We start from the raw sequence: 24,167 nt of genomic DNA, 5'->3' as shown, positions 1-24,167 counted from the left end.
AGCGTCTCTGTTAAATTCAATGCCTCACAGTACTCTCTGGCAGTGGAAAGGATAATTGCTTCCGTGAATAAATCAAAACATAGAGGCAGAACAATTCTTAGTTTTTTTGGACCAATTCCGCCCTAAAAAGACAAATCCAACAACCGGACGAGTGAAGACAATACGATCGAACATGACATCGTGTCTCAGCTGTTCACATCCTCGGAAACTGAAAACCAATGCACGCCGCTGCCATCCACATCGGAAACGCATCAGTCAGAAACAGAGCAGTCTCAAAACATTTGTGTTCAATGTGTCATTGTAGTTAATTACACCTCAGCGAAGTGAGCCCTCTATCATCTATTTGTTGCGCATGCTCATTCCTCTTTGTTCAGAGTTGCTGTACTTTCTCAGAGCGCTCACTTTCGCCTTTTGAGCCTTTGTCCGTTTTCAACCTTCACATAGTTTATGAATTCAAGAATTCTCCTAGTAAGGTGACTTAGAATAGTTCAGAATTGTTTCTTGTCAACATGGCCACTTCTGGACGACAAACTCGTAAAGAAGATGAGACAGAGCAGGAGGAGCAGCCATATGAAGCAGCGCACGTGCTGGAGGCAATATCCGGGGCTTCAACTTCAAGGGACTGTCGGCCTAGGCAGCCCGTCTTCAAAGTCTCGACACGTAAAAGAGTTACAAACAAGCGCTCAGACACTGGCACTAAGGTAAAGCATCAATTAGACTCTGTAACCTCCCAAGTGCAGGAGATATCTCACCAAATCGCCGAAGTAATGCGCATTGTCAAGACAAAGGAGGGTGACGTCACAGCAACTTCTGATAAAGGAAAGCGCGCGCAAACTCGGCCTAAGGCAGCTACGTTGGCTGACCTCAGGCGCGACGCTGAGCTACAGGACTCAGTTGAACGCTTATTAATGGAGAACTCCCCGACCTCATCAGATACCGAAACTGATAAAAGCTCTTCCAGCGACACCACAAACAGCGAACCTAGAGCCACTGGTGGAACTTGGAAATCTCGAAGGAAACATAAGGGATCTGCACGATCAACTACCTCAAAGACCAAGGACAGACGTTCACCATTCCTCTTCACTACTAGCATACCCGAAGGTAAAAGGCTAAAAAGCGGCGCTAGGAGGAAACCAACTGATAGGGTGCGCAAATATGTGCCGTGGCCTCACGAATTCGTAAGAGACCCTAATCCAAATAAACCGGAAACCTTGACGTATGACGAGTTGTCGTTGCCGCAATTTGTATCTGGCGAACTCGAAATAATATTAGGGATGAATCTGGACAATGTTGACACTTTGCATCGTTTGACACATCTGCAAGACGTCGTAACAGATGCGCAATTGTATTCTTGGGAGAGGGTGCGAAAATATCATTCCATAATTCTTCAGTACATCGAACAGGGGTTACTCACGTGGGGTGATAGTTTTGATAACCTCCACACAAGATTCGTTAGAAATCCACCTCATAGCACTCCAAGCCAGACGGCCACTAAAAATAAGAAAGGCCGTCGTGCCAGATATTGTTCTGCTTTTCAGAACCAGAAATGTAACCAAGCTGAGGATCATTTAGTGGATGGCACTTTAGAGAAACATATTTGTTCAGCATGTTTGCGTTTTAGGCAACTTGAAAAGAAGCATGCCTCTTGTGATTGCCCTTATAATGACAAAGATTTCAGGGAGCAGAAACAAAAGAGTTCCAAGGAATGACTGAGAGCCCCAGGGGGAAGGGGTCGTTCCTTTTCACCTTTGTCCTCTCCCTCCCCTCTCAGTCAGGAAGCCACTCAGCCTCCCATGTTTAGCAGCTGTAGCTATTCCAACTTCATTTTTGATAGTCCAGATGCGGACCCGTTAGAGTTTAACCTTTTGTATAATTTCAGTTCTGTAACCTCGCGCTTGCCTGTTAACCGCCAGGCTCACCCTTCCTTTGACCTGCTTTCTCATGAGTACACACCCACTCCTAACAGTTCCCAGATTTCAACTCGGCATTTAGCCCAAGGCCTACTGGATGCGCCTTCCTTTCAGTACCAGACATTTTTACTCCCTGGGTTTACTAGCCCCCAATCACTTTTCCCAGTCATTCCCTCATGGGTCACATGCTGCAGCCCCTCTTGGCCACCTCATGCTAAAGTATCCACCCAGTGGTTACAGGACACGCACAAGGCTGTTTTCAGCTCTGGTAAACCCAACTTTGCTGATGCACGCATCCCAGTCCCCACGCAGTTAAACATTCCAGCCTGGCGAGCTAGACAGCCTGATAGGGGCAGTGCGCTATTCATTGATTTTCTTCAGTTCGGCTGGCCCATCAATTTCACAGCCAGCCAGTTGCCAGCGCCCAGTAGGCGTAACCATAGTTCTGCGCTGCGCTTTGCTCAACATATCGACTCATTTGTTTGCACCGAAGTTAGTCTTGGGGCTACTGCAGGTCCGTTTGACAGCAACCCTCTGACAGTTCCCATTGCTACTTCCCCTCTCTCATCTGTGCCGAAGAAGGGGTCATCAGACAGACGTACAATTATGGATCTTAGCTTTCCAAAACTTAGTTCCGTCAACGCAGGCATTCCATCAGATTTCTTCCTCGGTCAGCCTTTCCAACTTCACTATCCACATATTGATAACCTTGTGTCCCTTATTAGAGACTTGGGCCCCGGTTGTCATCTTTTCAAGCTCGATTTGCGCAGAGCGTACAGACAGCTGCCTGTTGACCCTCATGATTTTCACCTGCTCGGATACACCTGGCGAGGCTTGCTTTTCATTGACCTCCGTTTACCTTTCGGCTTGCGTTCCGCAGCGCTAGCGTGCCAAGCCACTACTAACATGGTTATTTCTATGTACAATAACATAGGCTTTAGAGCTGTCAATTTTTTAGATGATTTTTGCGGCGCTGAGAAACCTGCACTGTCACAGTCTGCCTTTCTAGCCTTGCGGTCTCTGCTCTTTGAACTGGGCCTTGAGGAAGCCGTCAGTAAAGCAGTACCCCCCACAACATGTCTGTCTTTTTTAGGTGTACAAGTGAACACAGTAACAATGACCTTGTCAGTTACAGAAGAAAGACTAACAGATACTTCAGAGCTTCTTTACAGCTGGTCTAGCAAGAAGAAGGCAACTCAGCGTGAATTACAAGTCCTCATTGGCAAACTTGCTTTCGTTTCTAGCTGCGTCCGTGCAGGGCGCCTTTTTATAGGCCGCATGCTGGACACACTTCGTTCTGTCCAGTCCGCACATCATCATATTTACTTAAACTCCCAGTTCCACAAAGACTTAAACTGGTGGATTACTTTCATTAGACAATATAATGGGGTCTCCATCATTCCAAACTTGGACTGGTCCACTCCTAACAGTATTGTATGTACAGACGCTTGCCTTACAGGTTGCGGCGGATTTTCAGGATCACAGTTTTTCCACGCAGCTTTTCCAGACTTCATTTTGCAGGAACGTCTTCCAATACACTGCCTGGAGATGCTAGCGGTTGTAGTTGCTGCTCACCTTTGGGGTGGCAAATGGAAGGGCTTGCGCATTTTGGTGTACAGCGACAATACAAGTACAGTTAATGTCCTCAATACAGGGCGGGGACGCGATCCTTTCCTGTTGTCAGCGGCGCGGCAGCTTTGGTTTATCGCAGCTACTCAGCAGTTTGAGTTTAAAGCACGGCATCTTCCTGGCTCACACAATCAACTCGCCGATTGCTTGTCCCGCTGGCATTTGAGCAGCACCTTTCGAGACACATTTGTCGAGCTCACTAGGAGCAGCCCACTTCAGGAAGTGTCAGTGCCTGCCTCTTTGTTCACGCTGAATGATTCATTCTGATTTATCAGCAGCCATCCAACAGGATCTAGACTTACTAAGGCAGGAGGTCAAGAATTCTCGGCTGGCAGCATTTCGTCCTGGCACCCGAAAGAACCTGCATACTCAGTTTCGGTCTTATCTCAGCTTTGCACTTCACTATGGTTTGCAAGCACTACCAGCGACTTCCACAGTTTTAGCCCTGTATGCCCAGTTTTTGAACAGGTCCTTCCGCAGCACTGTGTCTATTTCCAATTATATTTCAGGTGTTAAAACGCTGCATGTTCTGACCGGTTATAGCCTTGAGGCATTTGAATGCATGGGTTTTAAATTGACACTTTCAGGAATCAGAAAAAGCAGCGTACACTCACCTATACAAAGATTGCCTATCACCATTCCAATGCTCCAAGAAATGGCAACCTTCATTGATTTTTCCAGCCAGTTTCACCTGGTCATTTGGTGTGCAATTTTGATCGGCTTCTTTGCATTTCTGAGGAAATCTAACCTTGTTCCTCCATCTCAGCGAACTTTTGACTCCAGCCGCCATCTTACCAGGAAAGATTTTGTAGTTCACAATCAGCATGTTATGCTTGCGGTGCGCTGGTCCAAAACTTTGCAGTGCCACGAGCGCACTTTATGTATCCCTTTAGCGGCTATACCAGGCAGCCCTCTTTGCCCTGTGTCGGCAGTCAAACATATGCTCTCCTCATTACCTGCTGCGAGAGATATGCCAGCTTTTGTTTACCCTCGTAACCGGAAGTTAGTATCACTGACTCACTCATCGTTTTCATCAGCTCTCAACCGAATTCTGCAAGGGATCAACAAGGATTGTGGCCTTTATTCAGTGCACAGTTTACGCAGGGGTGGAGCCTCCCTAGCCCATGCAGCAGGGGTTCCCACAGACCTGATCAAACTCCATGGAGATTGGCGCTCAGATGCATACGAGCGCTATATTAAGGTCCCCTTGTCCACGCGCCTTTCAGTGTCACAGCGCATGGCCCAAATTGCCATCCAAACCACCTTTCATTGCTGATGAATCGCTTGTTGTTGCAGTTGAGGTTCATATACCTCACGTTCCTTTTGCCTTCAGGTCAGATGCCTGTTGGCTTTGTTTAGAAACCTTTCTCAGTATTTGTATTTCCACTGTGAGCTTCGGTACTCTCATCAGCCCTAAGCTCGCCTTACACTTTTGTCGTTACATTGCCTTGTAATTTGACAGAAGACTTAGTGTAGTATGTTTGTATTTATGGCCTTGCCATTTTGCCAGAGCTTTGTAAAGTTTTTGCACTTGTTATTTGCTTCACTTTCAGAGCCGCTTTCAGAGTTTTTTCTATGTTCCAATCCACTTGTTCATGTGTATTGTTTGAGTTTTGTTTTTCCTTTTTTTTAATATTTTTTATTTTCTTTATTTTCAACTCTCTGGCCGTTTCTTTCCTTGGTGGAGTCTTAATAAAGTACTTCCGATTTACTGCCAGAGAGTTGTCTGTTGTCCTTACTCAAGCAGTAGGTGTAATTTGTGTTCAATGTGTCATTGTAGTTAATTACACCTCAGCGAAGTGAGCCCTCTATCATCTATTTGTTGCGCATGCTCATTCCTCTTTGTTCAGAGTTGCTGTACTTTCTCAGAGCGCTCACTTTCGCCTTTTGAGCCCTCCCACCGCTCCCATTTTATAAATTTTCAAACTTGTTCCACTGATCACTATCTTGTTTTTTACCTGCCATGTCACTTCAATCGTGTTCATTTTCCTTGTACTGTATGGTGGAGTCTTAATAAAGTACTTCCGATTTACTGCCAGAGAGTTGTCTGTTGTCCTTACTCAAGCAGTAGGTGTAATTGAGCAGCCATGCATCGGAAACTCAGCCTTCATTGAGGCAGGCCAGTGTTTCCGTTAATGCAAAATCCTGCGTATTTTACGTAAAATTGTTCTGAAATACGCAAAATAAATCATGACTGCGTAAACTAATACGCATTGAGAAATGCCCCATGACACGACGTACTTGCCGCACTGCATGTATTGCATTGTATTGCCTGAATGTGGTTCAATGCAGGACAAAATTAGAACATATGCACCTGCTTGCAAGTGACATTTGTCATGATATTGCAACATTTTAGATTTTAGCAGACCGCAGCACTTTATGCAACATTGTATTTCATCATCACAAAACGTCACGTCAATCAGTTCTGTACAGACAATGGCACTACAGATGCAAAAAATTCGAGAATCGATCGAGTCTACGTTGTTGGTAACACAATACAGTTTAATGGTCATTACGTCGCATGTTATTTGGAAAGTGTTTACGGATGACCATTTAGAATCTGTCGGGTTGCATTCTTGAGAGGTCCCGCTGGACTTTGAACAGTATCTGCTTTTTGTTGGCCCTTTGAAAACACTAATTTCACAGTCAGAAGGTCTTTTCTTTGAACATGAACTCATTGGGCTGCTCAACGATCATATAGTATACGGGACTTGCATCACGGCATGGCAAGCATTCAGCTACACCTTGAAGCCCCCCAGGTTGTTGTTTTTTATTAATAGAGCATGCGCATTACACGATGCTGAAGTTATTTTCGTATTCGTTTTCGTATTCGTATTCGTATTCGTATTGGAGTCACTGACAGAAATTGTTATTTCTAGTCCAGGTTTCAGGTATGAAACGTGCAATATACGATATTTACTGAGGTTTAAATATTGTGATAATTTGATTCGTAATTTCATCTGCCAAATTGGTTAACTTTACATAAATTTGCATTTGTAGATTTAAAGAATTTGTTCACTTCATTTTATTTGAAAATCGGTTGGAATCTGGTAAGGCAGCATCTTCGCTTGCCAATGTCTCTTGACAGGGCAGCTGGATGCACCCCGAAATCAGGTGGTAAGTGCCAAGTAATGGGACTCGTGAGAGCGGATGCAAAGGAGCTGCCCTGGACTGTACCATTGTTTTGCGGGGAGGGCAGATTTTTGTGAGGCGCTGCAAAACGGGTGACTGTTGAAAGCTATGATGAACGGGGGACTTGTCCAGGACAACCATCTGAATAAAAAAATGTGAAAATTGTTATATCCGGTCATCCTTTTGGACTCACTTTAGAATGATCATATCCATTTACAATTTGTATTTCAAGTATTTTACTTGATTTTGATATGGCTCTACGTAGACCTGAAATAAATTATAATAACAATACAATACTTTACAAAACTCAGGGAGTGCGGTAAGGCAAAAATTACAAAATTGCAAGTTACGACAAAGTTGTACGTGCTGCTACAGGGAGAAAGTAACAGAAATAAATGACAATAGGTAGTTTATCTTTCAGAGTAAAGATGTTAGCAATAATAACATAAACCGGCCGACCGATAATTCATGTATTACATTCAATCAGGGCTCAAAGTAGCGACCATTTTCAGTCGCATAGGCGACCAAATTTTATGAGATTGCGACTGAATTTTTTTCAAGACATTTCTCCATACCGTATACGTGATCAAATACAACATATATTCGCTCAGTGTTCACGGAGCATTGTCCCGAAAGGCCACGCGACCCCAAAATACGCATTGAATAAGCGAAGAAGTTACTCAAAGGTTTGAGCGCGTTCTCTCCACTGCACAGCGCTGCCAATGTGTCTGCTGATGTTATCTTGAATGATCTGTCAAAATATCCCATGAATTTAATGATAAATTTTACTACAATCCAATCAAGTATCAGAAGCAGTTTTAGTGCTGTCACATCATTTCAATTGAACCAATCATATTCCCAGCATAAAATGTCATCAAAATATAGCTGACAAGGGAAAACAAGCAACCAGTAACTGCAACATGTTTCATGCGTTCACGTGCGTAATGAATATTTGCGTTAGGGACGGACCATTAGATCTTGGGAGGGGGGTGGTCAAAAACAGAAAAAAAAAATTTTCAGAGCAGAAAGTTAGGGAAAAAAAATCTTCAAACTAGTTTGCAAAATAAAAAAAAATAAATAAGAAGACAAAGGCGTAAAAAAAAAATCTGCAAAAATCTTTAAAATTTGATTTTTTTTATATTTTACCGACAGTAAGCAACTTTCTGTATTTTTAATACATCCTCCCGCACATTTTAATTTTAATTTATACATTTAGAGTGACTGTATCCCTTATACTGGAAGTTGTGATTATCTTATCTTTTCAGGACATTTGTATTCTGATCACTTGAAAATTATGAAATTATAGAGCTGTTTTCTACTTGTTTCCCGCGTACAAACCAAGCAGGTACACTAGGTAAAACATTGAAACTATGGTATGGTTATCAAGACAGAAAGTTGTATTTGTCTTTTAAGATCAAGGTAAACAGATGCAGGCCACATCAGTTTCATTTTTTCACAGCATTTTATTACAATTATGAATGCAAGAATGGGTGAACAAGTAGAAACACGTCAATAATGTAAAACAACATATCAAGTCATTATGATTTTGCTTTTAAAAAGGCATTTTCCATTCTTTTTTCTCAAAAACAGCCTCAAATAACAACAGCAACACATGTTTTAACATTCAACAATACACTACGTAGAATGCCATCTATCCAACAAATCCCAACACAAAAACACATAAAGGGTTGAACTTTGAAAGTTTCTCGATAGCAAATACTGAATAAATCTGCATGGTTAATCGTTTTGTGTAGCAAATTTCAAAGAAATTGGACAAGCCCTTTCAGAGAATACAGATTTTTTGACCATGAATGGCATAAATTGCCCAAAAAGACAAATATTGAAATTTCAACACATCTATACACATCAAATCAATTTGGACATGCTGCTACACAGAAATAGATGTTTTGATCAAAAAAGGGCAACAATTGCTCTAAAAACACAAATATGCAAATTTCACTATATTATTTAGCTTATTTTAGCTTCTCAGCTTGTCAAAATCAATTGTAAATCATGAGATATGCATGATGTTTGGTGGGGTGAATGTAGGCATTTCATCACGCAGTAGAAAGGGAAGCCAGGAAACCAAAATAGTCAATTTTCAAAACTATAGGAAGCTACTGAGAAGCAAGAAGACCATGTTTCAGAGGAAGATGTGTAATCCGAAAAAAATGCTCCCAAAGTGCCACCAAATAACATTATTTTTATCTCCATTTTTCAAAAGCTCCAACAGCAGGAGGGGGACACCCCCCTCCTGACCTCCCCCCGCAAAAATACTCCCCAAGTGCCACCAAATAACACCATTTTAATCTCTATTTTTCAAAAGCTCCAATGGCAGGAGGGGGACACCCCCTCCTGACCACCCCCCGCAAAAATACTCCCCAAGTGCCACCAAATAACACCATTTTAATCTCTATTTTTCAAAAGCTCCAACTGCAGGAGGGGGACACCCCTCTCCTGACCTCTTCCCAGTGACCGCTTGCGTGGCCGCTTGTGGTGCTTGGCACCACATGTTTGCCCTCTTTATCTTCAGACAGCGACGAACGAAAAAAAAATTATAAATCTGAAAATTTACTCTGAAAAAAAAAATTTGCACAGCTAATCTCAATTGGAAAAAAAAAATTTCAGAAATTTACAATAGTAAAAAAAAAATTTTCACAATTTCATTGTGACCACCCCCCCTCCCAAGGTCTAATGGTCCATCCCTTAGTGGCATGTGACCGGCTAGACCATTTCCGGAAATCGTCCTTTGGAAAGCAGATCAAAGCATCGATTTCATCAAGCTTGGACTGGATTATCCTGTTTCATAAAGGTTTTTGTTTTCAGCTAGATCTAAATAGCAAGCAACTTTGTTGAAATATCATGGCAAATCTGCCGGGTAGCGACTGCAATTATGTAGAACCATGGCGGTAGTAGAGAACAGACCATAGATGGGACTGTGGCGATGACCTCAATGACCCGAGCGAGTTCGATACAGGCCACAAGTACCGCTGCGATATCATAATGGTCACAGCTAGGATTAAATGCACATATACGTTTGAGTTTTGTTCTCTTGCCTACAAAATATCTATCGAAAGATGATAGTTGCTGCATTTCTATTCAGAGTTTTTGTTGAAAAAAAGTAGCTATCTACGGCTAGCGGCTTAATTGGTCCTCCAAAATAGTACTGCTGAAAGTTTTTGGAGTGACCTGCAGAACGGAGTTGTAAAGCGGGGCAAACTGCGTAACACTAAAACTGGATCGCACAGTAACAAATGACGGAAACCGATCGAGCCAGTTGCGACAGCTACTAGACTAGCTGAAGTCTATTTATCATAGAGTACAGGTATTTCTTGATATTTCGCGATACAAATTAATTTCCATGCATTCCGGTGTATCTTATCATAACGCAAGTTGATCAACATGTTCTGGCAATGACAGTTGACGCAAACGCAAGAAAAGAAAAAGAGATGGGCCGTACTGAAATAAAGACTCTGACAACAGCTCACACATTAATTTAATCTTTATTAGGGAAACAAATGTACCGATCGGGACATAGGCCTATGATACCATTTTATTCATCTCGTTTTCTTTTATGACGCTTTCCCACATCATATGAGATGATATTTTCTTTGCGACAGCAGTCTAAATATAGCATGTCATCGACTTAGGGGCATGCGATAACGTTGAGCCCTGCATTCACTGTCGTTGTGACGATCACTTTCTCAGAGATATCAGTTTAAAACAAGAAAATTACCTTTTAAGTTTACAACTCGTCAAATTGGGTGGGTCAGCTAAATTTCCATTATCGATACTAATGATGTCAACAGAATGTTTAAGTTGGTTGTTGTGATAGAAGTTAATACGAAAACGAATACGAATACGAATACGAAAATGATGTTTGTTTAAAAAATCTTTCCTCCAAAGACTACTACTGGCCCACAGGCGCTAATAGCTTGGTAGTCTGCTAAATAGATCGATTTTCGGCTCGATCTATCGATCCCGTGGTCAGTATGCCAGCCACTGTAACCTAGTGAGTATTTTGGTTACAATGGCGCGCATATCGACTACGGGATCGATAGATCGAACCGAAAATCGATCTATTCAACAGACTACCCAGCTAAAGAGTGCCTGTGTACTGGCCGTTTGTTTTTAAAATCTCTCCTCTAATTATAGCAACGATATCTTTCAATCTAGGGCCTAAAAAGATTGGATCTTTTTCAACTTACATTCTCAAATATTGAAGTATTGAATATTGTCATATAAAAAGCACTTTAAGTTCTGTAAAGACAGAAATTTATATAATACGTACGAAATTTGGACTAGAAATAAAAAATTTGTCAGTGACTCCAATACGAATACGAAAACGAATACGAAAACGAATACGAAAACGAATACGAAAATAACTTCAGCATCGTGCGCATTACAGGAAACCCTCCAAGTTCTACAGAAAAGACTGCCCAACTCACATCAGATACGGATTCCTTAGCCGTACGCATTTTGAATACATTTTACGCAAATAAAAACTCAGTTGCGTAAAATCATACGCAAGTTTTGAAATTGTCACGCAGGCATGTTCGACGTCTTCATGAAAATTTGTTACGTGATTTCAGCTGGCTCCACTACGATGCCAAAAACAACCAAATGACTTGCAAAGTATGCATAAAGCATAATAATAATCGAAATACGATGACCCGAGACAACATGAATTTCCGAACGAGTACACTTACTCGCCTTGTAGACTGTAGGTAGGACCATAAAACCGCAGCACTCATGGAATCTGCGAGTTCGAACTTCGAAACAACAACACGGGTATGGCATGTAATAAAGTGAGAATGACCCCCTTTTTTCAACAGCGACCCACTTTTGAGCTTCCATGGGCCCTCAGACCCCACTGATGCAAAAGCTTGGCAGAACACTGTGTGAGAGTTGACCTTATGCGCATGCGCAATCAGAAGGCGCCATGTTTTCAACGGTTCATCATATCAATGCATAACGGGGAGAGAAGCCAGCCTGCTCACCATTCGTACTTCAACAAATCTTATTTTTCAAGCACATTTTCGTCATCTGTACACCTTGGAAACAATGTGACATCAATTCTGATATGCATAGAAAGTGTTCCGATCGAGAATTACATCGGGTTGAGACATAGGTTGGCATCGATAACTTGACGATGGCAGTGCCTCTACACTGCCAGTATACAGCTGTACTGGTAATGCGGTAATTGTAATGCAACTTGTAAGGTAGGCCGTGAGCTTCAGGTAGGCAAGGTTTGTTGATCGCCTGTTTTAATACCACAACCATATGAATTTTGATTGTGTAACATGTAGAATATTTCGGTTCTAAATTTTTTAATAAAGCGTCGTTGAATGTACTGAAATGTTTTGTATGCAGTTTATTCTGTTAATCATGTAATGATGTATGTACAGTTGAGAAAGATTTTGAAAAATTTGAGTAGGCCTAAGCATGCACAATGTTCTACTCTCTATTTCGACCTGAATACCACTCATGATCGGTCATTGAATGATTGATTTTCCAGCGTGAGATATCTCATGCAAAGGTCCATTGATACCATGGTGCTCAGTGAAGTTGCCACCAAATTACATCAAATGGATGTTGTTGTGATATGCAATATTGTGATACTCATCATGAACTGCAGCCCTAGCCTGTGCTACACCATGGCCATCGGTCAATTTTTAAAGTCTAAAAATTGATTGACATGTTAACATACTACATTTTCATTTTCAACACTTTTGCAAGATCTTCATGCCTCACTAATTTCTTGTTCTTTGTCTTAGCTACATCTTATACGTAATTTATTCCATCTACATCTTGTCTGCCTTTCATCTACATTTTATCTACTCTCTAAACTATGACCTGATGATTAATATGCACAAAAGTAGACAAAGCAATAGATCTACATCTTGTCTACATGTCATCTACCTGAGATCTACATTTCATCTAATTTTTCATCCACATTTTGTCTACATTTCATCTACTCTCTGAACTATGACCTCATTAGTATGCACAAAAGTAGATGAAGCAGTTCATCTACTGCCCAATTAAAATAAAGTCTACTGTAGATCTAATGTGGACTAGATGTAGATCTCAATTTTCCGTAAGGGATGACCCATCACAATGGCATGACGTCAACGGATCTTGACAGACGGAAGTCTTGACAGAACGGAAGTTCTTGACAGCAGCATATTGGTTTTCAACTCTAATACCTTCTCTGTCTATAAATAGACACGAGAAGGTAAAAACGGGACTACATTATAAATCGCGTAATGATTTATAGATCGCACTTCCGTTAACGTCATGAGGCTTGATCGGCGCGAAGTTAGATTTTGGTACCATCGGCTGTGTACTTGTTGTTAGGGAGTTATCTAGTGGACAATTTCGTGATCTTTCTATGGAATCGCCAGGCAAATGATATCACAGTGTTGGAAAAACGTGTGTACAGCACCAGAGATAGACGGGTTTCAAAATTTGTGAACGCGAACAGCAGTAAAAATGCTCAATATGTTTTCTAAGTATGTACATACGGTTCGGAGAGACCTGCAACCGGAACAGGGATCGAATCATCCAGCCTCTGCGAGCAATTCTCAAATGTACCGGTAAGTCAATGTACCGTCCGTCTGTTCATCGCTATAATGTTCTGTAATCGTTGCATTGCTATGTTTAGCTACAGATAAATTTTCGTTGAGTACTGATTCATACTGAATTCACTTTCGTTTCACAACAGTTACAGTAAAGTGCTGAGATTTTTGCATATTGTCGCCCGTCGCCGCCGTTGGTATGTAAACAACATAGGGCGAGCTGTCCGCTGTTTGACATTTGATCATTATTAATTTAATAATCATAAATGTATATGCATTTTTTTGCTTCAAGTTTTCAACTTGTTTGTCTCTTTTCAAATAATTATTGATGTCTTTCATCAAATTGCGATGTTTAAATGTGTGGTCAAACGGTAAAGACTTATACTCTTCCCCGAACGATTTGTATTTTTCAGAATGCATAAGGAAGGACAAGAAATTCAGAGAACAGAAAGCAAAATCGCAGCCTATGACAGTAATGTAAATGTTACGTGAAACTTCTCGAGTCAAAAGAAATTCTCTTGAAAATGAGGTATGTAAGGGTAGCTCAAACCCCCAACTGGGACCGCCAACTGGGACTCCCAGTTGGCTTAAAATGCACTCTGGGACCGGTCCCAGTTCGCTTCTGGGACCGGTCCCAGAAGCAAACTGGGACCGGTCCCAGTTGGCCTCTAGGACTGGTCCCAGAAGCGAACTGGGACCGGTCCCAGAAGCGTAGCTCGACGTAACTGGGACCATTATGATTGCCGGGAAACGCACTTGTATCAAATGAACTGTACCATGGAGGTTAAGGTACCTCCATGCTGTAATGACGAAACCATAATATTAATGGGAAAGAAGTTTCCCATCCCACTATATGCCTTTTGTAGCAATTGTATGCACTTGTTTTATTCATATTCTCTGTACTGTTGTGAAAATTATGTACTATGTTTTTTGTGTGGGAAAGCTAACATCTCCCTGTTTCATCTAGGACAGTCAGGTCTCATTTCAATTCTGGGACTCGTAGCTCCATAGAGCTATGACAGACATACAGACTGAAATAGAAACACTGAGACAGCGTATACTATATAGCTACTAGCTGTCAATGAAGTTTTGAAGCAGTGCATGTTGTTGACTTGTATATTCAAAACCCTTTGTCTTAAAATGTAATGGGACTATTATCACCTCACTGATGTCTATTTTTTCCTTGCATAACAATGAAATGATCGATTCTGCTGTACCAGTACATGCATCCACTAATGGTTGCCCCTCTCCTATTTATGTCTATCTGTTCAGAAATATAACTAGGTCCAAATTAGATACCACTCATATACTGCAAGTGAATTGCAATTCTATTAAAACACAGCGGGTTTTCGTTCAATGTTTTATTTGCTGTTTTTAATGTAATGAAAGCCTTGATGAGTTAATTGCTAGTCTTGCACAGTTATTTTCATCTCCTTTTTCATCTGATTCAGTACACAGTCTATCTATCAACGTGATCCGTGCAGTAAGATTTCAACACACACCATAGCACAGGACTTACTAGTGCTAAGAATGAGTACATCACAGTAAGGCCAAAGTAATCAAATTCTTTGTTTAGCGCCCACTCCAATGTTTCGAACATGAGCGGGAAGGCAGTACTAAAACACATACAAGAAAATCATAACACACGTTATATTTTCTTGATTATTTCCATGTAACAACATAAGTGTCTATACAAAAATCATCAGAAACTTCCTTTCATCGCAATCATCAGAAGTTATACTACAAGATGTGAAATTTTGTAAACAGGAAAGCTACTCAGTAAAATCCTATTCAAGCCATTGGCAGTAAAAAAAAACCCTAGAATGTGCACACAGATGCAAAACAAAGAATTAAATTACTTTCAAATTGGCCTTTAATAGTTGGGATCTATTAAATGTCGCATATACCTACGATTATGGCAGGCTAAAAAGATGAAAACATTAACAGATTGTTAGTATGAAGTACCAGTAACTGGGTTTTTCATAGTGGTGCCAGTTCACAAATTGGATGTGTCCCTGAAGTGTACTGGGACTGATCCGGGAGGCCAACTAGGACCGCGGCCGGGGTCCTAGAGTTAATTTTGAAGCCAACTGGGACTGGTCCGGGAAGCCAACTGGGACCGGTCCCAGAGGCCAACCGGGACCAGTCCCAGTTCGCTTCTGGGACCGGTCCCAGAAGTGAACTGGGACCGGTCCCAGAGTGCATTTTAAGCCAACTGGGAGTCCCAGTTGGCGGTCCCAGTTGGGGTTTGAGCTACCCTTACATACCTGTGAAGATACTTGTGGCATGAAATGAACATGGCATTTAAAATAAATCGTACCACAATTTGAATTTAATCTTTTTTTCTCTATGTCTTTTTATTTAACAATTACTTTATTTGCGCTGACCATTTTTTCTTGTGAAACTGGTATTTCAGAGCTTAGTTGGATAGAACACATCTTGTGCTTTCCACAGTCTGTCAGGTTTTCAACGGTGTCACCGTCATGGTGTCACTAACATTGGCCATGTTTACACAAGCGATTTTAAAACTTCTGTGTACATATCTGAGCTGAACGTATTATATCGTTGGAAAAGATAAAAACGTTGAAACTTATGGTACAATACAAGAAATTTTGCTGTCACTTAATTGTGTTGCTTCTTTGGTTTTCAGTATCTATCGTCAATTTAATAATGTATTTCGTTTTCTTACTGTTGCTGAAATTGGTAAAAGTTTATCCCACAGCTGACTGCTGTGGAATTATGCCAACTTATGAAGGAAAGTTTGCATTTTGTAGTTTACGGCAAATCTGCAGTAACATGCAAAATAATTTGCCGCAAATTTTACCTACTCCTGGTAGCTGTCCTGCAAGATGCCACAATTTTCTGTGAAGTTCCTGCACAGTCTTTCATGTACTCTGTAGTTCAAAGGGCTATTGTGCAAACACAGGCTTCCACATTTCCAACACAAAGTTACTGCAGTTACTGTTTTCAGCATCTCTTGCATTATATAATTGCTCAGTGCAGCTAATGTGTATAATGCGAAAGAATCACCTTACAGCAAAGCCGCTGCAACTTGTTGTATTGTTGCACAGTTCCTGCACAACGCTACCGCACAGTAACTGTTTTCATTCCTTCTTGCACCTGTGCGGCAGCAACTAATTTGCATGAGAAAAATCGCCTTACAGCAGAGCTGCCGCAACCTGCTGTATATTGCTGCACAGTTCCTGCACAAAGCTGCCGCACAGTTACTGTTTCTATCATTTCTTGCGCCTGTGCGGCAGCAGCTAATTTGCATGCGAAAAAGTCGCCTTACAGTTGAGTTACAGTATTGTCTGTTGCACTAGTGCCGCACCTGTGCAGGAACACTGTGCAGCAGGCTAAAAATTTTCATGAGGGTGGTCACCTAGCAAAGATATTGCAGTCAAAACTGCTCAGGGAAATCCCCACGCTTAAAAAAGAGAGGTCAGAAATGTTTCACAATGTTTGCAGTTCTGCATCGAAATCTTTACTGTCGTATCTAGATAAGAATGGACAGTGAAATTGATCTAAATGTTATCACACTTGTGTAATTGGTTTGTAAAGTTGTTTCAAAATTTACCACAGGATCGGTAACTTTAGTTGAGTTGCGGCAAACAACAGACAGATGATAGTGTTGTTTCACAGTAGGTTTCTGCTTGTAATTGTTGAGATAAAGCAATAAATAACACTGATTAGTGTTTGTGTGTGTAGGGTAAATATTCCTGACTTTCTATCCCCGTACATTTCAACAACTTTCTAACTTACTACTTCTGGCATATATACACCTCTTTTCCTGTAGATCATGATTTTTTTGCCAAAGAACTTCATACAATGCAAAGGCAACAAGAGTCTAATGACAACTAGACTCTGACTTGGCTGTGATACAATGTAACTCAAAGCAGCGGTATATAAGGAATGTAATATGAGTCTGTGTATGTGAAGTGCACTGCAAAGTGTACTCCCTGGTGTGTGTTTATTATGGGTCCATAAAAGCTCTTTGATTTTCACCGCAGTTATAACAAGTCAGTGCAACTTCTGAGGCAAGTTTTGGAACAACTTTACAAACAAATTACACAAGTGTGGCAACATTTAGATCAATTTCACTGTCCATTCTTATCTGCATATCTGTACAACTCTTGATAGGTGGGTAACAGCAAATAAATTTCTACCTGTGCATTTATTCTTTTAGATAATTGATAATTGATAGCATCAATGACATCTAGAGCGTCAGTATTTCCAATGATCATACTCCAGAATAATAGTGATGCTCTGTGCCCTACAGACTGAGTATGCACAAGTGATCACGTGATGACCATATGTACAAACCTAAATGTACAAATGGGAAAAACACGTACCGGTACATTGTATTTCAATGCGTGTTTGTGCACATTGTTTTGTGTATGCCGTAGTGCGTTCGAAATTCCAAGTTTAACTCATTAGCACTTTCACATAGGTACAGTGGTTGCGTTGAAGTGTTGGCAGTACAGAAAACATACATGCTGTGTAAATTGAGGAGTTGACAACATCAAGTGTAACTATATGGTCAAGCAGCGATCATAAAAAAATATCAACTCTATGCAAGTTGAAACACTGTTTTGAAGGAGGTCAGACGTTACACCACCACCAGGTACACATGCGCACAAACAGCGCTTGCAAATTATGCATTCTGAGATAAGTATGGATATGAACTATTGTTTTGACCTCATCTGACCTCCTTCCATACAATGTGTAAACTTCCGAGGAGTTGATTTCTTTGTTATTGACTAATGTTACTGACTAGTAGATAATAACACCTGACCTTTGAGCAATTCCTCTAAATTAGACGTTGTGTCTAGTTTGCGAAGTTCCAACGGTTCAATGCAAATGAAGTTGTATATCTGTGTTGTCCAATCCATGCCAAAATTGCTACTGTTCTGAATATAATTTTACAACTCCACATTCTATTCTGAATTGAATTTTACAACTCTGAATTCAACTTTACAACTCATCATTTCTCTCAACTTTCTGTATTACTAAAGAAAATGTTGAGTTGTAAAATTTAATTCAGAATAGAATGTTGAGTTGTAAATTGAATTCAGAAAGTAAGTGAGTTGTAAAATTGAACTCAGAATAGAATTTAAGTTATGAATTCATAACAGTAAAGAGAAACTAGTAATTTTGGCATGGATTGGACACCATAGTATGTCAGCCTCATATGTTTTTAAAACACCAAGCATCCTTTCTTGCAGGGTTATGAATCCAACCATTGCTATATCTTTTCTTCCCAGTTGTATACACATTCTCTTCTGTTCAATTAATTGTTTGTTTGTGTGATAATCTATTTAAAAAATGTAAGTTTATGGTTGTGATGACAATTTAAGATTTTGGTCGGATCTGCTTTTTGGGGGCTTTTTGTATGAAAAACCAATGATTGTGGTGTCAGATCACAGGTACAATCAGTCAGTGTATATTATACAATTCTGGCTCTTGTTTCAAGGTGCTAAACCAGCATCAATAGATATATCATGAAGCCTTTTCAGTGTTTTTCTCAGCATCACCCGTGGCGTTTTATCCAGGACACACGGTTAGGCAATGCCCCTTATGTGTAATCAAATCCCCTGCAAATAATCACAAACGTGGGACATGTCGCCCTTCTACAATGTGGTTTGAGATTATGATTTACACAGAGTATTTATACACTTCATGGTTACTGTCTATGATGTAACACCATACAGGTGATGCAATCCACTATCTGTAACCACAGAAAAGTGATACAATCTTCCTATCTTAGTATCTATCTACAAAAGGATGAGATAAAGGTGAAAGAGTGTATATCTCTTTTATACGATAGTTGATCAATTCTATAACCTTAGTTTGACAATATCTTGAACAAGATCTTAATTTGCATAAATTACCATAGTTCCCCCTCAGAACAAAATCCGCTCAAATTTCAAGCAATTAGCGAATTCCCCCTTCCTGCCCCCTTGTAAGAGAAACCTGGAGAAACAGTGCACACTTTCATATTGAGAGTCTTTTATTATGTGCGTTATTGATAGTTTTATGGTTACCATACTTCTTATGGTCACCTTACTCTCTTTTCTGTGGATGACTTTTTAGGAAAAATGGTCTCGCCAATGCAACGAAGGATCGCTGGAAATGTTTCATCATGTCAGCTTGATGACCCTAGATAGCTTGATGAAGTGTATATTCACTCTGGATGTCAAATGCCAGACTGTCAAGTGAGTTGATTTCAATGTATTTTTAACAGAATTTGTTTGTCCAGTTGAAGCAGATGGTCGCGCAGAGATCGTGTATGGCAAAGAAAATTTATCCGTTCAAGAAACCACCAATGCATTTTGATGAGTAGGAATTTATTTCAATGTGGTGAATCAAATTGACTTTGATGAAACACCAAGTTAACAGGTTTTGTGTAATGATACACACCGTGATGGTCATGAGAAGCACTGGTATGTTTGAAGAGTGGCAACATCGTCGTACCAGTTACACTGAAAGATCCGTCACTCGAGGGCGCTGTCTAACAAACTAGAGAGCGCCCTCGAGCGACATCTTTCAGTCTAAGTACCAGTGAGCGTTGAATTCTATAGTCCTCCAAACTATGTATTATAACCAATAAAGGGGAGGGCATTCAGCTTGTTATGAAATTTTGGGGTAATGAATAATAAAATAGATAAATGGTTAATTTAATAATTAGTTTTTTGTAAACACAGCTGTAGACTTTTCGTCCTTGGTTCAGAAATGCCTCGCTGTACTTTTGGCACTTTGACATACTTGCGCTGAAACGTCTTATCATCAGCATGTGTTGTCATTTGATAAGGCTGTGTTTGAGTGTGTGTTGTCAAAATAATCCTAACTAATGAAATGCTAGGTCTCGGCAGCTGAATTTCCAACATTCAATCTCTAAGTTGTCTGCCTTCTTCATTTAGGGCTGAAAGTGACGAGAATAGCCCAATAAGATGACAGAGACACACAAGTTAATTATAATAGAAATAACCGGCACAGTATATACTCAATTTTAGTACATTCATTCACTCATATTACACTCACCTATTGGCTTGTACTATACGTCGCGAATTGAACCCAAAATCACCGTCCAGGGGGACTTATAGGCATTTTACTTTGATATTACAATCAGTGGCGTTGAGATGATTAATTTCACTAAGCTAATCATTGACATGGATGTCATGATACAACATTTCTCTCATTTAGGGACTCTCATCCGTACATCAAGGCTGTTTATGATATCGTCTATCTGACAATCCGGCGGTTCTTCAACCTCCTCCACCACAGTGACCTGATCTACAAGTATACTTCAAGTGGGAGAAACTACTTCAGAGCACTCAATTCTCTCCATAGCCAATCAAGGGCTGTGATTGAAAGTCGGAGGAAAGCTCTAGAGATCGAAAAGGAAGGAGGACTGATCCAAAAGAGAAAATACATTGATTTCTTGGATATACTGTTATCAGCAAAGGTGAATTCAACCTGTCCACCCCTTATTTCCTGTAAACAGGTCCACACTCACCATTGATAAATATGGGTTTGGGCCAAACCATATTGGTGAAAGGGTTAAACATTTGACTAATTTTATTTATTTATGTATTTATTTTATTGATTTGTATAATTTATATAGTGAGCAACAGGCACAATACCTGCAGCCAAAAATGAACAGATCGAGTAAAGACAGACAAAACAATAATTGCAACTTATGAAAACAAGAAATACAAAACACATAAATATACACAACAAATAAAAATGAAAGGAAATCAAATAATATATATTTGAAATGATGTGTGTACATGTAAGTGTCTATATTAAAAATTGTGAAAACATGTGTAAGGACGATTATGAATATCAAATTATGTTCAAGTAACAACTCATGGAGAAATTCTTTGTACGCTGTAAAAGGAAGAGGGATGGACCATAATTTTAGATTGATTAGGTTTAAAGTTTGCTGACCATTGTGATGAATTTTTGTGATATAATAACCAAGACACATTGCAAATTTTGTTTGATGTGATTTTTTCTGGGAGAGGCGAGTACTTGAGTAAATGGTATGACCATACAGGTCTGTTTATAGTTCAAACGGTGCCCGTAGTGTCATTTATTACAGTGGTTTGCGTTGAACTTTTGGTAATACAGGAACTAGACATACTGTCTAAATTGAGGAGTTGCCAACACTCTCAGTCATAATTATTGTGTAGGTGGTAACATTAGTCATTAAGAAAGATACCAACTCTGCGAAAGTTGAAACATTGTTGTGAAGGAGATCACATGTAGTCAAAACAACTTAACTCATCCACAAAAATCCTGCAAAATGCGATGATCTTGTGTTGTTTGACTACGTTTGACCTTTTTCCATTGCACAAGTTTCAATTTTCACAGAGTTGATTTCTTTGTAATAGACCGACATTACCACTGGACCATAGTGACACTTTACAATGTAGGCAACTGCTCAATTTAGACAATGTGTCCGCATGTATAGCTTCCTTATTGCCACTGTAATCTGTAAATGAAACAAACTTTTCAAACCTGTCAGCTTGATTTGACATGAGAGATGTATTTATCGTTTCTGTTAGGATGAGGATGGCAATGGTTTGACAGATCAAGAAATCCGTGATGAGGTGGACACGTTTATGTTTGAAGGACACGACACTACAGCCAGCGCAATATCATGGTGCCTGTACAACCTGGCGAAAAACTCAGAACACCAAAAGAAATGCCAGGAAGAAGTGGATCAGTTCTTTGCAAAAAAAGGAAATACAGATATCGAATGGTAAATGACTTAAATGTTGCATAATGTTTTGTGGTGTGACTGTGTTTATGTGTGTATGAATCGGATACGGGATATTTTAAACAGTTTGCTGGCTTAAAATGATTTTTACAGTGGTTTTGCTTTGACCCGTTGGCATTACAAGTACCAGACATTTTGTCTTAATTGAGGTGTTGCCAACACTGTCAGGTGTAATTATCAGCAAAGTGGTAATACCAGTCAATCTCAGAGAAATCTACTCTGCCAAAGTTGAAACATTGTCTTGCGGGAGGTCAGACGTAGTCAAAAAGCTACACCTAAAAGCAAGTGATACATCTTGGACAGTTATAAGTGGGCTGTACCGGTATATGGATGTTGTTGTGTTGTTGTTTTGACTAAGTCTGACCCCCTGCTAGACATTGTTTCAATTTTGCAGGGCTGATTTCTACAGTAAGTGACTGATATTACTGCCTAGCTGATATTTATGCCTGACACTGTTGATAATACCTCAAATTAGACAATATGTCTAGTTCGTCTATTGCCAACATGTCAATGCAAACCACTGTAAGTACTAGTATAAAACAAGGATGTTCATTAGAAATTTATGACTGTCTTGTAACAATATGGTTGGTACTTTAATCTCTGGTGAAACATTATCATCAAACTCTCTAGAGGGCAGTTACCCCTGGCATAGCTAATGGTGAATGAAAGATAAGAACCAAAGATATTAAACCTGCCTCAGTTAAAACACATGAATCGTAATCTGTACCTTGAGCTTTTACATTACCTACATCGTTTTGTTCCGTGTCAACATTCTGTAAATTACAATAACATGGTCCTCTTGCATGGGTGTGAAATGATTTTATCAAATCACAACGAGAAAGATAGTTTGGCAAAGTCTTGTATGGAATTTGTGGTTGCATTAGGATTAACATCTGGCTGCATTCCAATACTTATATTATACTCACCTCATACCGATATATCAGTTAATTATACCGTAAGATTTTTCAAATAGTTTGTGTTGAGTGTTTGATTTTAAAATTCCTTTTCAGGGCATTCAGAGAAAGTGCCCATTTTCTATTGTAATATTCACATCGTTTACTGTTCCGTCATCTTTTTCATGTTCCATGTCTGACAAATAATTGTACAGCAGAACTTTCTATGATATTTACAAAAACATGTACTGTCCAAGATGGTGCGGTTTAACAACTATTTTCTGGATTATTCACCAGGGATGATCTGAACAGCATTCCATATCTAACTCTTTGTATCAAGGAAAGCCTTCGGATTTCTCCACCAGTGCCAGTGATTTCAAGAAAAATAACCAAACGTATTGACCTGCCCGATGGAAGAACATTCTTACCAGGTATTTTTGAAATCTCTATTCTCAAAAATGTCATTCTCATACTACCCTCCCTAATAAAAGTCTTATTTCACCATTGAAGAATGATAGCCATCGGCGACTTTAAGATATATAGTTTTACAACAGTGTCAATCATTTACAATTATTTTCCAAACACATATTGAGAAGCCAGTACGGACATTTGATTATGTCTTTTTGCTTGTGAGTGTTATATGCTATCTGGTATTCTGTAGCTAGATGAGCTACCAGTATGTAGTTATAATGTATTGATACCCAAGCTCTGGACTATTGAATCGGCCATGTATGTCTTGAAACTTGATGATCTTGCAAAGGTAGAGGTGCAGTTTATATCTTTAAATGTATAGCCACGCTTCCCCACGTTTTGAAGGAAGAACAGCTGGTGTGAAGCAGATTTTGCAAGGTGGATACCGACCCTTGACATCTTGCTGGATATCGACCCTTTACCTTTGCTCTTGACTGAAAGTCACATGACTTCCTGTTTTACTCACTACTCTTACCGTACCGTACTTAATAATTCAACACCTCTTACGCGCTATATATTAAGGTAGAACGCACCTCGGGGACAGACATTCGGACTCTCAAACTTTTAGAATTCTCTTCTTATATACCACATGTGGGGGTTCATTGTAAAGCTCTTGGTGAAAGAAAACTTTTCACCGGCTTAGTTTTTCAAAATTCGAAAATTTTCATTTTTCTCCATAGAGTTAACACAGGGATGGCGGCCATTTTGAATTTCTAATATCGGTAAATCTTGGGTAATTTGTTTCTCTGGTACCAAAATTTGCACGGTG

The 24,167-nt window shown here is 40.0% G+C and overlaps 1 protein-coding gene across 1 annotated transcript in view; it reads left to right on the top strand.

Annotated features, from left to right (window-relative positions):
* The window catches only part of LOC139118497 (cytochrome P450 4F4-like), a 34,035-nt gene that overhangs the window by 7,094 nt on the left and 2,774 nt on the right, over nt 1–24,167 (top strand). The window contains exons 4-7 of the mRNA XM_070681805.1: nt 19,343–19,464; nt 20,453–20,714; nt 21,820–22,016; nt 23,225–23,358. Of these exons, the coding sequence (XP_070537906.1) occupies nt 19,343–19,464; nt 20,453–20,714; nt 21,820–22,016; nt 23,225–23,358 (715 nt within the window). The remainder of the gene's footprint in view (nt 1–19,342; nt 19,465–20,452; nt 20,715–21,819; nt 22,017–23,224; nt 23,359–24,167) is intronic.

The sequence above is a fragment of the Ptychodera flava genome, chromosome 2 (genome assembly GCF_041260155.1).
Source record: "Ptychodera flava strain L36383 chromosome 2, AS_Pfla_20210202, whole genome shotgun sequence".
Lineage (NCBI taxonomy): Eukaryota > Metazoa > Hemichordata > Enteropneusta > Ptychoderidae > Ptychodera > Ptychodera flava.
The sequence above is the reverse complement of the archived record's forward strand: the minus strand, read 5'-3'. Positions and strand labels throughout refer to the sequence as shown.